This window comes from Epinephelus moara, chromosome 19, assembly GCF_006386435.1.
Source record: "Epinephelus moara isolate mb chromosome 19, YSFRI_EMoa_1.0, whole genome shotgun sequence".
In the NCBI taxonomy this organism is placed as follows: domain Eukaryota; kingdom Metazoa; phylum Chordata; class Actinopteri; order Perciformes; family Serranidae; genus Epinephelus; species Epinephelus moara.
Window position 1 is genome coordinate 19,019,924 of NC_065524.1, and position 15,488 is coordinate 19,035,411.

Genomic DNA, 15,488 nt, shown 5'->3' on the forward strand with positions numbered 1-15,488 from the left:
AACTTTTAAATAGGAACCTTTACTTGTAATGATACTTCATGCATGAGTTGACGACGTGAATCCATCAACACAGTTTAAATTTCAATGTGACAACTTGACCTTTACTTTAGTTCTTATTCTCTCTCTTGGGTGAAACAGACTTTTAGTAATAAGTGGATCTTCAAGCGTTTATATATATTCATTTCAACTGTGGGAAGTGCATATATTCTAATCTGAGAAGAAAAAAAAAAGCGCATTGCGGTGCTTCGTTCCTGTGGGCTCCAGAAACACTAAACCCCCAAGCTTGCCTTAGAAGAACTAAATGCACAAACCTGGTATTTTAAAATATCACATCAAGAGACACTTTTACTGCAGCCTGTTTTATTTGGTTCTGAAAACCTTGTTCTGTGGACAATAACTGGGGACCAGACTTCCATCTGTGTCACCTATGATGGGGAAATACAGCCAGACTTCCATCTGTGTCACCTATGATGGGGAAATACAGTCAGTGCTGGACGGAGCAGCGGGGCTTCCAAAGGTAGCACGCCAAAAGTGTCTGATAGAGGTAAAGAAAACAAGTGAGTTTAAACTAATAAAAACATAGTCAGAAATATTTTATTTCATTTCTGCCAATACACTTGCCTAATCCAACACACTGGACTTTTACAAATAAATGGGCTTTTAAAACCAAGTATTTGATAAGAGATTTTAAAAAAAGGGGTTATTTTGACCAAACCATAGACTAACTAACTAAATGACTAACATGACTAAACAAGATGGTTTTGGTGAGTTTTATTTTGTGTGTTTAAAGTGTGTCTTATGATCAGGTAACAGGCAATTAAGCTAACAATAGTTGTAGTTTCGTGAAAGAGAGAAATTTAGGAAGTGTATGGTTGTATTTCTCTGTTTATTATGGGCAATGAATCTAATAATATTAAGTTTCTTGTCATTTTGTGAGTTTATATTGTTGGGCTGAGATTGTGCTGCACACTAATATCATCATATATTGTACCTCAGTGAAATTTCAAGAAATATAGATACCGCCCAATGAGGAAATGAGGAATGAGGAATTAAAAAATAGCGGCATCTGCTCATGTCTTTTATGATATGAGTGAACTAGGTTATTGCATAAGTCACATTCAAATCAACATTTAACAGGAATTTCAAAGTAAAAAATATATGCAAGTTTTCATGTTGTCAGTATTACCTTGTCTGCATCCACTTTGCCTCTGATGAACTCTGACCTCCAGAACTGCAGCGCTTGCTCCAGAGAGAGGCCGATACCTTTGAGGAAGAGGCCGTACTGCATGCGGCCACCGTGGCGGAGATGGTGGTTCTCTCTGAGGCTCTGGTGGAGCTGCCTCATGCAGAGCGGGAATGACTTTCCTGAAAGCTGGAGGCAGGCAACAATTAATGTCTAACATGCAGATAAGGACTACTACAATCCATGTATTCCTGTAAATACCTATTTACCTTCTTGTTTATTTTTTCATCTTATATTTTAAACCATACCTTCCTTTTCTAAGCGGCACATGTTACATAATGTGAACTGATTGGTCCTAGCTCTGGGCCACCAAAATTAACAGTCAAACCTCATTTCTTCCCTTCTACGCCTCCCATTCGAGGGCGAAATTGCACCTTGAGCTTGACATTTTAAGAATAAATGGTCGATGCAACTTACCGAATCAATTTGTTCCAAGGAGATTTTCCCAACATTCTTCTGGATGCTGTAATCCTGTCCCACGTAGGCATGGCTACAATAAGAAAAATACATTTTTTTAATAATAAATCATCAAGACTGTGACAAAAAGTCAATGGTAATGCAATTTTAGAAGCAATCATGGCTGCCATGAAATCTGATTATATTGTTTCCTTAATGTAATTAATTCTTTTGTTAGAAAATTAGACCTTACACTATTGAGCGGACATTTAAGACTGGACACAATCATTTCAAAATAAATACAAAACATGCCCTGTGCCCTCCTGCCAAACAAACTTAAACCCGCTAAGCTGCTATCATCAGATCTTTTAAAATCGATGACTTTGGAAACCCACTGAGTCCTGTATGGCACTGCTTTACATCACATTGTGTTCCCCCTACCAAAGAGATTAGTGGCCGGCCCACTAATCTCAACAACCTGCCCACTAATCCCCATCAACAATCACACAACACGACTTCTTCCACCCCTATATTCATGTTCTTACTTCTATCTAAAGTAAGATAAACACCCTCACTGTGATCTGAGCTGCTCTCCTCTGCTATTGAAGCTGAAATGAAGGCTGCTGCTATTAAGCCTCTCTTTAATGCAAACTCGCGCACTGTGGCTGATTCACATTAAGTTTCTATGGTGAACAAGTTTAAGGTTTTCACATTAAAAGGCATCTACAGGAGGTGCAGCCTTAGCAAGAGGAGTCAGAGGCGGTTCTGATAACTTTCATGACATTTCAGGTGCTTTGCTGTTCTTGGGTACAGTTTTTAATATTGGATGTTTTTGTGAAGTACATGAAGCAGCAGGTTTGTATTGCATTTGAGATGAAATGTAGCCCTCCTACACATCAGGAGAAGCAACAGCTTTTACAGCACCTTCCCTGTCCTGGAACACCTCTAGCACTGTGTTCACATCACTGGCTCTGATCCCAACATCAAGTAGGTACCAAGCTGGGGCTGAAAGGATTCCTCGAGGAACTTGAGTAACTCGATTACCAAGACTAGTCAATGCAAATTCGTTGCACTGAAGCTTTGATTAATCCAGATAATTATATACAGCGCAGTGTGTTTCGCACAGATGATTATTATTGTCACACAACGTGAACGTGCCAACGCTGTGGACAGGTGATGTCATGTCATGGTGCGGGAATGCAAAATGGAGAAAGAGAAAACAGAGAGGCGAAGAGAAGAGACAGGCAGCAAGCATCCAAAGTTTGGGATCATTTCAAGCTCCATACAATGCGTCTATTAAACTAGCCTACCACAAGAGCAGGTCATGCTTCAGTATCTCATCAGAGAGCATCCAATCCACAGAGTGGACCTGACACAAGGTAACGTTAACGCTAGAATTTAACGTAAACCAATATGACTGCTAGTTAAGGTGAGAGTCCCCTAGTGCTGGGGTTTGCGCTTGTTGAATTGAAGTTGCTACAGCTGCTAACTGAAGGTCTGTCTCTGTGGCTGGTGTCCCTTTTCCTCCCAGCGAAGTAGTCTCCAAGCAGCAGGAAGAGTGGTGGCATGCTACTACAAAACTCTCCCTTTCTCTCACACACACCCCCACATACACAGGAGACCTGTCTTATTTTCTCCTTTTTATATTTACTACTGCTTTTTATGACGCAAAAATATTTCTTGTTCTATTACTCAATGGAATAATATGTAAAATACCCGATAACTGCAGCTCTAATCCACACAATATGGAAGTTCTTATCCAGGGTGCACACTGAGCCCTGTCTGTATTATCTTCACCATGAAAATGCACCTCTGTACATACATGTGCATGTACTGTATATGTACATTTTATAAATTACTACTGAGGGAAAGCATGGCCACAAAACTAAACCACCAATACAGTGCATGTGAAATTGTTGGAGGAACAATGCACATGTTGCGTAGTCCTAATCACCGCAAGACTGAGTAACAATAGGAATAGATGATGCTACACACGCACCCAGGCACCGCAAGTTCCCTCAACATCTGGACTTGTCTACATGGACAGATGGGGTTTACTCAGACCAGAAACAAGCCCCCAATGTTCTCTGGTGCCAAAGGATCAATCCTGCTAAATCTCTTTTTCAACCGAGTCCTGGCAAAGTGGCAGCAAAGTTATCAATCGTGCTGCTGCTTACCTGAGGTGGTTAAGGAGCGGTTGGAGCCGTTCATCAGACTGCACTGCTGGTAGCGAGCGGGCTGTCAGCTGCAGATAAGATGGACATCACATGAGTAATGGTAAATAGTTGTAGGTCACTGTCAGTATAGCCCAATATTACAGGTTAAAGATTAAAGATTAAGTACTACATGGAACAATCAATAAAATACAAGGTAACGGCTCAGTGACTGAAGCAAGAGGAGTAAAAGAAGAAAGAAAGATGTTTTATTTATCGATTCACACAAGCAGTTTGACACAATGCAGCTGAAATGTTAGAACTCTCTTTACACACACATCACACACATGCTCATTCAAAGGGGTAGCACAGGGTCAGCCATATTAAACGTCCCTGGAGCTTTCTGGGCGTCTGGTGCCTTGCTGAAGGGCAACTCGGCAGTGCTCAGGAGGCAAACTGACACCTCTTCAACTAACAGTCCATGTGGGAGGAAGCAGGAGAGCCCATAGACGGGGAAAACATGCAAGGTGGCTCCCCGACCTTCGAACCAGGAACCGTTTTTGCTGTGAGGCAACAATGCTAACCACGGCTCCTCGTGCTGCCTAGAGGAATACTTCACCCACACAATGACCATTTGTATATCAATAAGTAATGCCGTGTTACCTTGATTCATGCCTCCACAGAAAACTGCAAACATCATTGACTTCTTCATTGATTGGGGACCACATTCAACAACAGCAAGGGCATCCATTTAAAAACTCTCACACAACAGTATAATCCAAGTCTCATTTATCCAGTTGTATGCTCAGTACTTCCCAACATGCATTTTCACTGAAAAGCCTTAGTATTGGAGTCTGACTTTGAAGAGAGCAGAGATAAGGTCAGTTTTAAAAGGCAAAATTACAAGAATTTAGCAAAAATGCATGTGTTTGGGAAGAACTGAGCATACGACTGGATAAATGGGACTTGGATTATACTGCACGAGTTGTATGAGAGTTTGTAAAGAGATGGTTGTGCTGTTGTTAATTGTGGCCCCCAGTCAATCAATATGTTCGCCATTATATGTGGAGGCATGTGAGCAAAACAAAGATTTCTTCACAAATTCAAGGTTACACAGCATGACTAAGTGATACGCAAACGATTATTTTGTGGGTGAAGTATTGCTTTAAAGGCTCGTGAACACACAGACGTCAGAGGAACAGCTTCCCAACTCAGGAAATGGGGCCATCTGAGTAGCATGTGACTGCAGTATTAGTACTTTATGTTACTGAATGTTTGATGATGGTACCAGAAGGCCGACTGTCACCACGGTGTGTGAGGGGCCCTTTAAAGTGATGACGTTAAAATTAAATGACACCATTATGAAACATCTGTATCATATGAAACAACTGTCAAGCGCTCCCGACGTTCGGTTTTCACATCCTGTCTCAGTCTGAACACAGAGTTCAGCTCGATGTGAACTGTTTCAGCTGTCTGTCCGACTGTATGCGCATTAGTGCCAAACAACAAGCTTCACTTAGTTTAATTGCTTTATGAACATGACTCCCATCAGCAAAACAAGCAAGAGTCCACAGTCTGAACCATTTCAAGGTCTGCTTTACACAGACGCAAAAAACCCCCCAAAAAAACAGCTTAACATACTATATTTCTGTTAATTTCTGTTAAAATGAACATCCACCCAGTAACTGCAGTCATATGGAGAAGCAGCTTTCAATTTCATGCCTTTTTAATGACACATTTTCCGCGATGCCCCTTTGTTGTCCCCAGTGGAGGAGAATAACCATTATAGCAACACACAAACAGTCACAATGGCACAGTTACAAGAAAAATAGTTTTGGAGCATTATTCCATTCCAACAGTTAGTGGTCCGGATAATTACCAAGAAATGGGAGAATGGCAGAACTGGACCCAGTTGCTCTTTTTATTTGTTTTGCCTTTTGTAATTTGGAAAAGATGGTCCTGCCTGTCCCGCGATGGAGGACATGTGTTAAAGCAAATCACGTACATGGTGCCTGCTGTGCCAAGATTACGACAAAGGCAGTGACTTTCTATACTACACCATGAGCAACACACAATCTAGTGTCCAATCACACTAGATTGAGTACATTGAACTCGGAGATTAGTAAGCCACATCCAAACTACTCAGCTATCACTATTTTCTAATTTTGTTAATTAGGTACATTCCATATTGTCAGTACCCACTTTTAGATGAGTGCTCCAATTTGCCAGTAGGCATTTTAGATCCCTGGCTAAACAGAGTCCACTCTGTGTCATGAACACAGGCATTACCTGCAGACGCACTGACTCAAAGTGACTACACAGTTAAATACAACGAGTGGGACGGCACAACAAAACCACAGGACAAAATGGACTTTTGTTCAAACTGCCAAATGATTGTCTGTGCACAAAGCAAAGGACTGCCGGTGATAAGGCAGACTCAAACAGCTGCTTTGTAAAGGCACTGCAATTGATGTGTCTTTTGATAGAGCGCTCTGTGAATGGACGAATGACATATTGTAAATATGTCATTCGTCCAACAATGATTTTATTAACTATCCTGTGACACGTATGACCATTCTTTCATTCATTTTCAGTAACTGCTTATCCTGTCAGGGGTCACGGGGGGGCTGGAGCCTATACCAGCCGACATTGGGCGATAGGCAGGGTACACCCTGGACAGGTCACCAGACTATCACAGGGCTGACACATAGAGACAGACAACCATTCGTACTCACATTCACACCTACGGACAATTTAGAGTCACTAATTAACCTGCATGTCTTTGGACTGTGTGTGGAAGCTGGAGTACCTGGAGAAAACCATCACTGACACAAGGAGAACATGCAAACTCTACACAGAAGGGCCCCTCCACCCTGGAGTTCGAACCAGGAACCCTCTTGCTGTGAGGTGACAATGCTAAACACTGCCCCACCGTGCTGCTCCACACATATGACCAGTGCAGGAGTAATACACACCGATATATTGATCCCATATTTTTCCACTAAATTCAAAAGAAGTTTAATACATAGTTTTTTTCTTCAGAGACCTATGTATACTTCAAGCTTTTTATCTAAGGGGGCTTTCACATCAAGGACCTGAGCCCGGGTCCAGCACACTTAAACCAGGGTCCAGTTTGATTAGTGCGAATACTGAGAACTGTACCCAGGCATGCCAATCCATGCTCAAGTCCACTTGAAAAGGTGGTCCGGTTCATGTGTACTCTGGTCCGGTAAGTCTCAGGTGTGAACACCACCTGAACCAACTTCTATCTAACACAACTACAAAGAGTTTTTAAGTGGTTATGAAACAGTCTCAGTTTAATACTGATGCCTCTATAACAGACAGCAGCAAAGCCTGCTGCAGCTTTGTTGCTGCCTTCAACCTGCAGTTGGGGCTCTGGTGGGAGGCAGAGAGCTCTGTGCCCGACAGCAGCGACTCCTCCTCTGGCCAGGAGCAGAGCTTCGCATTGCTGCTCCGCCGGTCCCTGCTGATGATGGTCCCCGGGGCAGCAGTGTCTGTCTACTGTGCCCTTTTCTACACTGAAGCACAACAAACATGTCACACAGTGACAAGTGTACTTGAGTACGAAACAACATTACTAATGTGAATACTGAGCGGCGGCAGAGTGGAAAGGAGGGGCACTCGTACTCGGGCACGGTATCAGTCAATCATACCTAATATAAAAATGCCTTTAATGGCAAAGACATCATGGATCAGACTGAGGACACGATCTTCTCTTTGTCACTGTTATCACTACTGTTACAATAATGTAAGTAATGCTTACATGATTACTTCAGGTGTAGCATTCACACATAACGCTGGCCAATGACACATGACATCTACATAACTGTATGTAGATTACAAAGGTTGAGACTCCAATCAGAACAGTAACGATTTGCAGGTCTTTATATTGGCATTTTCATCATTTCCTCTCTTTGGCTGTGAGTCATCCATATTGCAGATTTCTTCCACCTCATTAATAGGAAAAGTCTATTCATAAACCAGTAAGTGCCACTGCCTATGGCTGTTAAGCATGCTTGTGCCTGCTCCCTAGTCAGGACCCATCGCCACGATGTAACTCAACCTTGGCTGTCTTCTCACATGTATTATAAAGAATGCCTCTGGTCCCCAAAACACCATGTTCCACGTCCCTGAGGGCTTTCAACGATGCAATGCATGAGCATGCGGATACCCCCTTCCACAGCCTTTAAAAAAAGAACATCATGCCTGTAGGGATAATGAGCACTTTCATACTTGCTGTCCTAAATCTTCCCTCTAGACATTTTATGTCATGTGTGCATACTTAATTCCCCTCATCTGAACCCTGCATTTTCCCAGTTTCCCTCAGGGCACAGAGAGAAACAACCACAGCTGAAATTTAATATTTTTTCTTGTGGACCCAGACTTACAGTATACACGGAATGTATCTACATAAACTACATATCGAAGGTGTAGAAGGGTCAGAAGGGTGTTTATTAAATCTCTCTTACTTGATTTTAGTTCAGAGTCGTTGTTATATTGGATTATATTGCAAGACATTTCTAGTCTTGATTTACAGTCCTGTACATACACATACAATATAAATTTATGTTTCCATCATGAAACGCAGCAGAGAATGACTGGAGTTGTCACGTTAAGTTCAAAGGCAAATTCTCATTTGTCTTTGAGCTGTGTGTGATACTACAGGACTTATTATTCATCCTTTCTAAAACAGTGAAGAGCTGCAAACACTTACTGCGAGAGCTTTCGATAGCCGGGTGCGGAAATCGTTGAGTACGATGGTGACAATGTCCTGGTGAGGGATGTACACGTAGCCTGCTTTCAGGTACACTTTCCTCGCTCGCACTAGATCCAGGGCATCTTGAAATGGGACCTTTCAAATAAAACAAGAACCGGAGAGGAAAAAAAATGTTTAAATTATGAATGCATTTAAAAGATATAGATGTTAATATACCATTTGCATGCATAGTGAGTGTAAGGCCAACACTTTCATCATTTTAGCTGTGATATGAGGACTTACACTTACTCTAGTGCTGTTTAATAAAGGGTGTGTGATGATTTACATGCTCTCAACCACTAAGACTGTCAGTAAGAGGGCCTAAAATGTACTTTTAAAGTCAAGTAGCAGGCCGTGACATTTTCCCCCTTCATTTTCATTTTGTGAACAGACAAACTTTAGATTTAAATCCACTCAGCTGTGATGGGATATGACAGTAATCTGTCAATCAGCCCATTATTTTCCAGGCTTACCATTCATACTGATTCCTCCACTACATGAACATTCAGTGACTCAACAAAATTATGCCAAAACATTTCTTTAGAAGTAAGGCAAGGTGCTCATGCAGAGTGGAAATTCTACATTTGGGAGAACATGAGTTCTCCAATAAGTTGATTTAAAACTGCCTCAGGGACCAATATTTTCTCACTTATTTCATATCATAAATGGTCTGTCTCCATCTGACAAAATAATGGCCCCGAAGGTAGGGGAACTGAGGAAGAAAATAGAACTAAGCAGACAAATCAGTGTTTTACAGGCAGTTCACTGCCCTGCTTGGCTGGTCCTCTTGGGCATGTTAGGATTACACAGTGGAAGTGAAACGCATCAGAAAACTTGTGCAGTAATTAGTTCAAGACACTTGACACATGGCAGAAGTTACTCCAAACTATAGATGCAAGTTTTCCTGTAAATTCGATCCATATTGATTGACGTCACTGAAGACATTGTGCAAAGCCAGGTATACACTGTGTGATTTTGTTCTGTCCCAGAAGAAAGATGACCAGTGTGAAAGAACTGTGACAATATCTTTAGTCGTGGCTCCAAAACGGTGGTCCTACGTCACACTATGCGGTGAGAGATGTTCAAGGATGGCCGGCCTGGGATAACATTCTGACAATGTCAGAAATTTGGGATGACCACTCACTGTGTGACTGCTGTTAAGGCCAATGTCTACTAACCAACCTACAGAAACGCAGCATGAAATAACGCACTGGTGCTAAACACACACAAACAGACGGATAGCAGCTCGCCATGGAGGCTAAACGTGCTAAAAGAAACGTGTGGGATTCCAGCAAAGAGGAAAACCTTATCGAGTTGTGGCAGCAGAAGCCTTGCCTGTAAGATGTGTCCTCCAGCTCTTAACATGATTGCGTAAAGCATGGAAGGAAATGGCGGTGGAGTTGCAGCTGCCAGGTGAGCAAACTACCAGCTAGCAAACACACACACACACACACACACACACACACACACACACACACACACACACACAGCAGTCTACAGTGCCCACAAACTTCAGGTTATTTAGCCTGCGATTCAGTAGGCGCTGTCATCGTACAGTCTGCATACATCAAACTTGATGTTGTACCCAAGTTTATTAGATCCATGTCGCACAGTTTAGCTGCATTAAACACTGCAAAGTGTGTGATCTTACATGTCGTGGTGGTGGTTGGTTTCACAAAGACAAAGAGGGTTCGTTTGCCCAATGTTTGGCCAAGTAATCATTTAACCTGTTATCAGCATGGCGATGTGAAATACCGCACCTGTTCCGTCGCCACCTGCACATATGACCAATTAGTGTCACAAGCTGACCTGACCCAATCCGCCAACACAAGATCTGCGGCCTGACCAAGGTGGCAAATCCTCTGATACCCATGCACTGTTTCAATAATTCGGTCAGGCAACACGTCTAGTGTGATCATTTTGGGCCATTTCTTACATGTGAAACCAAAATAATAAATTTAAAAACGGAAGTAATTCAGAAAATACAATTTAAATTAATATTTTTTTGCATATTCTCATAACACTGAGCAGCACATCTCCACAGTTAACGTGCCTGTTAGTAACACTCCTGATTGAAGCGGCTCTCATATTCCAGCTGGCACAGAGAGGACAGAGCCGACAAGTAAAAAAGTCTGCCGTCAAGGGACTGAACGGTTAAAATATTCAATTAAATTATTATTTTCTTATTTAATTTTAATATATTTATCATCTGACACCAGCAGTCCGACCCATGTGTTCCTTGTTTAACCCAGAAGTGAACCCGGATATAAAATTAAGACAAAACACCACCCGCAATCACCTATTTGGCAGATCACCAGCCGGGTGCCTGACCTGATGCAGGACTCTGCCTGTTATAAGATGGTTTGTAATGATCATAGAGGGGTGCTGCAGCAACTTAGCACTGCACCTCCATACAGCTGGGGGACTCGCAAGAGATAGATTTAAAAAGAAAAGGTCAAACTTGTAACAGCAGAGGCCGAGATACTCTGACTTTTAGTCCTCAGTATGGGTCAAGCTCCAAAAACACTCTGGAGCTTACGTTACCCATAATGGCACTCTAAATCAGTGGTTCCTAAATGGTGGGTCCTGGTCCCCCAAAGTGGGTTGCGTATCCATTCTGAATGGACCACAAGTGACTCGTGAACGTGTCAAGTTTGTAAAAAACACTTTATTTTGAAGTATGGTGAATTTCCAGCACAGAGCTTTTATTTTGAAGTGCCGTTCTCTGCCGTTCTCTGCTGACTAGCGGACAGCTTCTTGACAGATGGTGCTTCTCAAAGTTGAGGAAGGATCCTTCAATTTCGGCTGAATTTCAAGGATGCTACGTCATCGAATCCCACAGAAGGACTGTCAAGGATCAGTGTCAAGAATCCTTTGAATTCTGCCGAGGACTGAGTCAGAGAATTTTCAAGGATGCATGTTTGTATTCTCAGTGGGCATGAAGCACCTACAATTCTTTGTGCATGATTTGCTAGAATTAAAGGCAGGGCCTTGTCAATGACGCACACCTGGGCACTCGCTAGCTCGTGTGTGTTCACTGAATGCTAGGAGGGAGTCTTGCCTAGCCTCTGAAGGACCTCACTTGGAAGGACCTGTCCTACCAAGGAAGTATCCTTGACTTTGAGAGGCACTTGAGGGACAGCAAACCTGCTCGACGACATGGCCAAAAGCAAGAATGATGCTGAGTATATTAAACTGTGTGGACCTTGAACTAATGACTAAGGAGAAATCTGGACCCTGAAGCTGGAGCCACTGCTCTGAAGCATCTTTTGTTTGACCTTCAATGACTAGTAAACACCACAACTTTTAAAATCCACACCTTCAGTGTGTAACGCAGCCTTCCTGTTAAAAATCTGAAGTCTGATGACATCATCAGGTTATTCTTTCAAACCGAGTGCTCTATCCAGAGTTTCAACAGGCCGACTAGTAACCCTCATAACAAGTAATCTTAACATCATGTGTAAAACTGGTGGAGTGCCCCTTTAACTAGTGCTGCATGATTAATCTAATCGCAGTTGCAATCGCAATGTCAGGCTGTGCGATTACATAACCGCATAAAAGGCTGCAATTTAATGTAAATGACTGTTAACGTGTGTGCCTGTGGACGTGACTACCTCTCCTGTAGTGTGTGGAGTTTGTTGACATCACGCCCACAAGTTATCCTGGTGTGTAAAGCACATATGGTCAGGTGACCTGACCTGGTGTGCAGCAGTGACCAACACAGACGCTGAAGAAGAGCATGAGCACGACCAAGAACAGGCTGAGTTGGTGGCAAAAAATAACCCAATGCCTATTATATGGCGATACTTTGGATTCAGGTATGGCAGTGTTGACCAGAAAGACGTGCTGTGTAAAACTTTAAAAGTTAAAGTCGCCACGACCCGCGGCAACACGACCAATCTATATCAGCACTTGAGACAGCACAGAGAAAAGTAGAAGAATGCATGCGAGAGAAAGACAAGCTGAGTAACTTCAAAGACAAAGAGACAACTGAGACCCTCATAAAACAACAACAAAGCACAATTACACATACATTCGTAAGTGTCACGTCATACGACAAGACCTCAAAGAGACACAGGAAAAATCATGGACTCTGTAACAATCTATGTAATAACAAATGAAAAATTGAGCAATTTTGCTCGGTTTCGGCCCACATGACATGCTGCTGTGTTGTGCAACGGCCTATTCACATGCTGGAATTTGTCATTTATGTGACAACGCCTGAACACAACACAGGCTCCACTCCGCTGTAGGTACAGTGCCGTGCTGCGCTGCTATGCGAGAGCCATGTTTGACTGTGTGTAACAGCAGTCTGTTGATGGTCATTTACACACTGTCCCTAACAATAACTATGTCAGCTCAGGTCAGTGCCCCCCTCATATAATGTAGGGGAAACACTGAATCAAGCAAGAAGACTCATGGTACCATTTATTTATTATATTTTATACAACAGTTAGTTCCGGCCCTGCAATCTGATTGGTCGAGAGACAGTAAAACCGTGACGATATTGGAGTACAACATCACGGTTATTTCACTGTGTATGTATCACTCCGCCTCACAGCTGATTGCAATCAACAATCAAATCAAAACTGACGGTTAGTGTCAGTTAGGTCAGCAGTTGCGTTGTAGGCTAATTAATTCATCCACTGTCAAACAGCCAAAAATATGGATTTATTTCCTAAAATAAGTTTTGAATTGAACTATGAATGGTCATCAGAGGAAGATGAGGGAGAGGAGAAGCTGAATCCATCTGAGCACACATCCAGGTTTGTCAGTGTTTCATCAGCGGAGCTCAATGACTTGGAGAAAAGCAACATACTGTCAGATATTGTCACGGCTGTGATTGTCTTCGGCACTCGGCCTGCAGCCACGTGCCTATGACCGAATCACAGCCGTCACGATATATGAGTATAACATCACTCCCTCTCGTGTGATATTGCTTAAGTAATTGCAACCGCAATGGCGATATTGTCCTCAAAATCGCAATCGCACATTTTTATCAAATCGTGCAGCACTACCTTTAACATGAAAATCCACAGTGCAGAGTTGCTGTTGTTTCATGATTCTGGACACGTCTTTGTCAAACTGAGCATTGACAACTCAAAAGTAGCCCAATAATGGACTCATGGGGGAAACACTAGAGCTTTTGATGGTAAATGCAGATAATAATCACTGAAGATAATTACAGGGTGATTTTAACAAAAGAACATTTTCTTGTCTGTGAAGATACCAATGCTAACACTGCCTTTTCTTTTTCAAAGTTCTGACATTTAGAACACAAAACAATGAGTTAACAGCACTATGTCTCGATGGCTTGCTTCTTCATTCACTGTGGGAACTACAGGAATATAAATCGTAGAATAACGGTGTACATAAAATGTGTTTTGTGGAGGCATAGGCACTTAAACATTATTAGTGGTCTCAGTGGAGAGAAAGAGAGAAATGAGTAACTCACTTTGTAGAAGTCCTGGTTCTCCACGGTGATTCCACTGACGGCGTAACTGGAGTTGACAAGTTTATCCGACAGGGCCTTCTTCTCCTCGACACTAATCTGAAAAGTTATTGATGAGAGTGATGAATTTCAGCGAAGAGCTGCACAGACAGAACTTCGCCAGTGTTTAGACACTGAAGGCTGAGGCTCACATCGTTTATCAGATGAACGCGCCGTTTTCGTCCTTGCTTGACACATTATGTTTGGATAAATTATTGAATAGCTTTTTTCCATTTTTCCTTTTAGGAGTCACCTCCATTTCATGGAAACCTGTTGCAGTGCCTTCCCTGAGTGGGTCTAAAGATGCACTTAAAAGTAAAAGACACTAAAAACAGAAATTCACATTTAATCAGGATTACTACGAATGTTAAAAATCGCACGTGTGTATATCACCTTGGAAACACTGTTTGTTCACACATTAAAACAACTATAGTACAAGACAAATGCTTTTAACATTAAAACTTTTTTTATCACCCTTCAAGGAAACCCTCAACATTCATGGGTCCTGTTACAGTGATCAAACAGCTCCACCTAGTGAACATGCAGCTGAGCACAAATATTACTTTCCCTGCCCTGTTTTTGGTTTTCTTTTCCCAATATCCACTAATACATGAGATTCTGTGTCGGCTTCTTTTTCAGTCAGATTTTTAATTATTCCACAATTACAACAGGACCCTACAAAGTCAGGGGAGACATGTGCCGAACAGTATCTGTCATTAGTGACATCAGTAGATATCATTTTAGCTGATATAAAACCTCAACTCTGCTCACTACTTTCAGAGTCTAAACACAGTTTTGCTCATATTTGAAGGTTTGTATAAATACATATCCTAAAAACACTTTCATATAGTGCCCTGTTCAGATCAGTCCACAAGCCTTTATTTGTATATATTTTATTTGTAAAAACAGATAAGAGATATTTTTAAAATGAATAACCACTAATTTGATTGATATTTATTTGATCGTACAAGAAAAACCTGCTTTATAAAAATGTAAAAACCCTGAAATATCTTATGAAAACATCCAACATCTGCTTGACTGATATTTCCTGGCTTGCAAATACACACATACGGCAAATATGGAAAATAAATGAAAATTGAGTTATCTGGTTTTCAAATAAACCCTTCAAATATTGTAGTAATTTTTAAGCAATAAATTAACATTTTGAGTCAAAGTATTTTTCTACATCAAAGTAAAAAGTGGTGTTAAAACTTACCGTGTCATACTGCAGATTATTTCTGTGCAGGAATTCAAGCTTTTGTTCGGGATACAGCTCGTTGAAGCGGTAGCGGAAAAGATCGACTTCCTGTTGGATAAACCACCGTCTCAAGTCCTCCCTTTAAGATGCAATTACAAATAAACATTTATTAAGACACTCAATTTCACAGCATGTTTATTCTTTTTTTTATTAACAACAATCATTCTTCA

At 41.7% G+C, this 15,488-nt stretch overlaps 1 protein-coding gene across 1 annotated transcript in view; it reads right to left on the bottom strand.

The window, feature by feature from the left end:
• Positions 1–15,488, bottom strand: part of prim2 (DNA primase subunit 2) — a 37,878-nt gene that overhangs the window by 20,457 nt on the left and 1,933 nt on the right. The window contains exons 5-10 of the mRNA XM_050071982.1: positions 15,277–15,397; positions 14,025–14,120; positions 8,528–8,665; positions 3,817–3,884; positions 1,661–1,733; positions 1,187–1,372 (exon numbers count right to left, since the gene is read on the bottom strand). Of these exons, the coding sequence (XP_049927939.1) occupies positions 1,187–1,372; positions 1,661–1,733; positions 3,817–3,884; positions 8,528–8,665; positions 14,025–14,120; positions 15,277–15,397 (682 nt within the window). The remainder of the gene's footprint in view (positions 1–1,186; positions 1,373–1,660; positions 1,734–3,816; positions 3,885–8,527; positions 8,666–14,024; positions 14,121–15,276; positions 15,398–15,488) is intronic.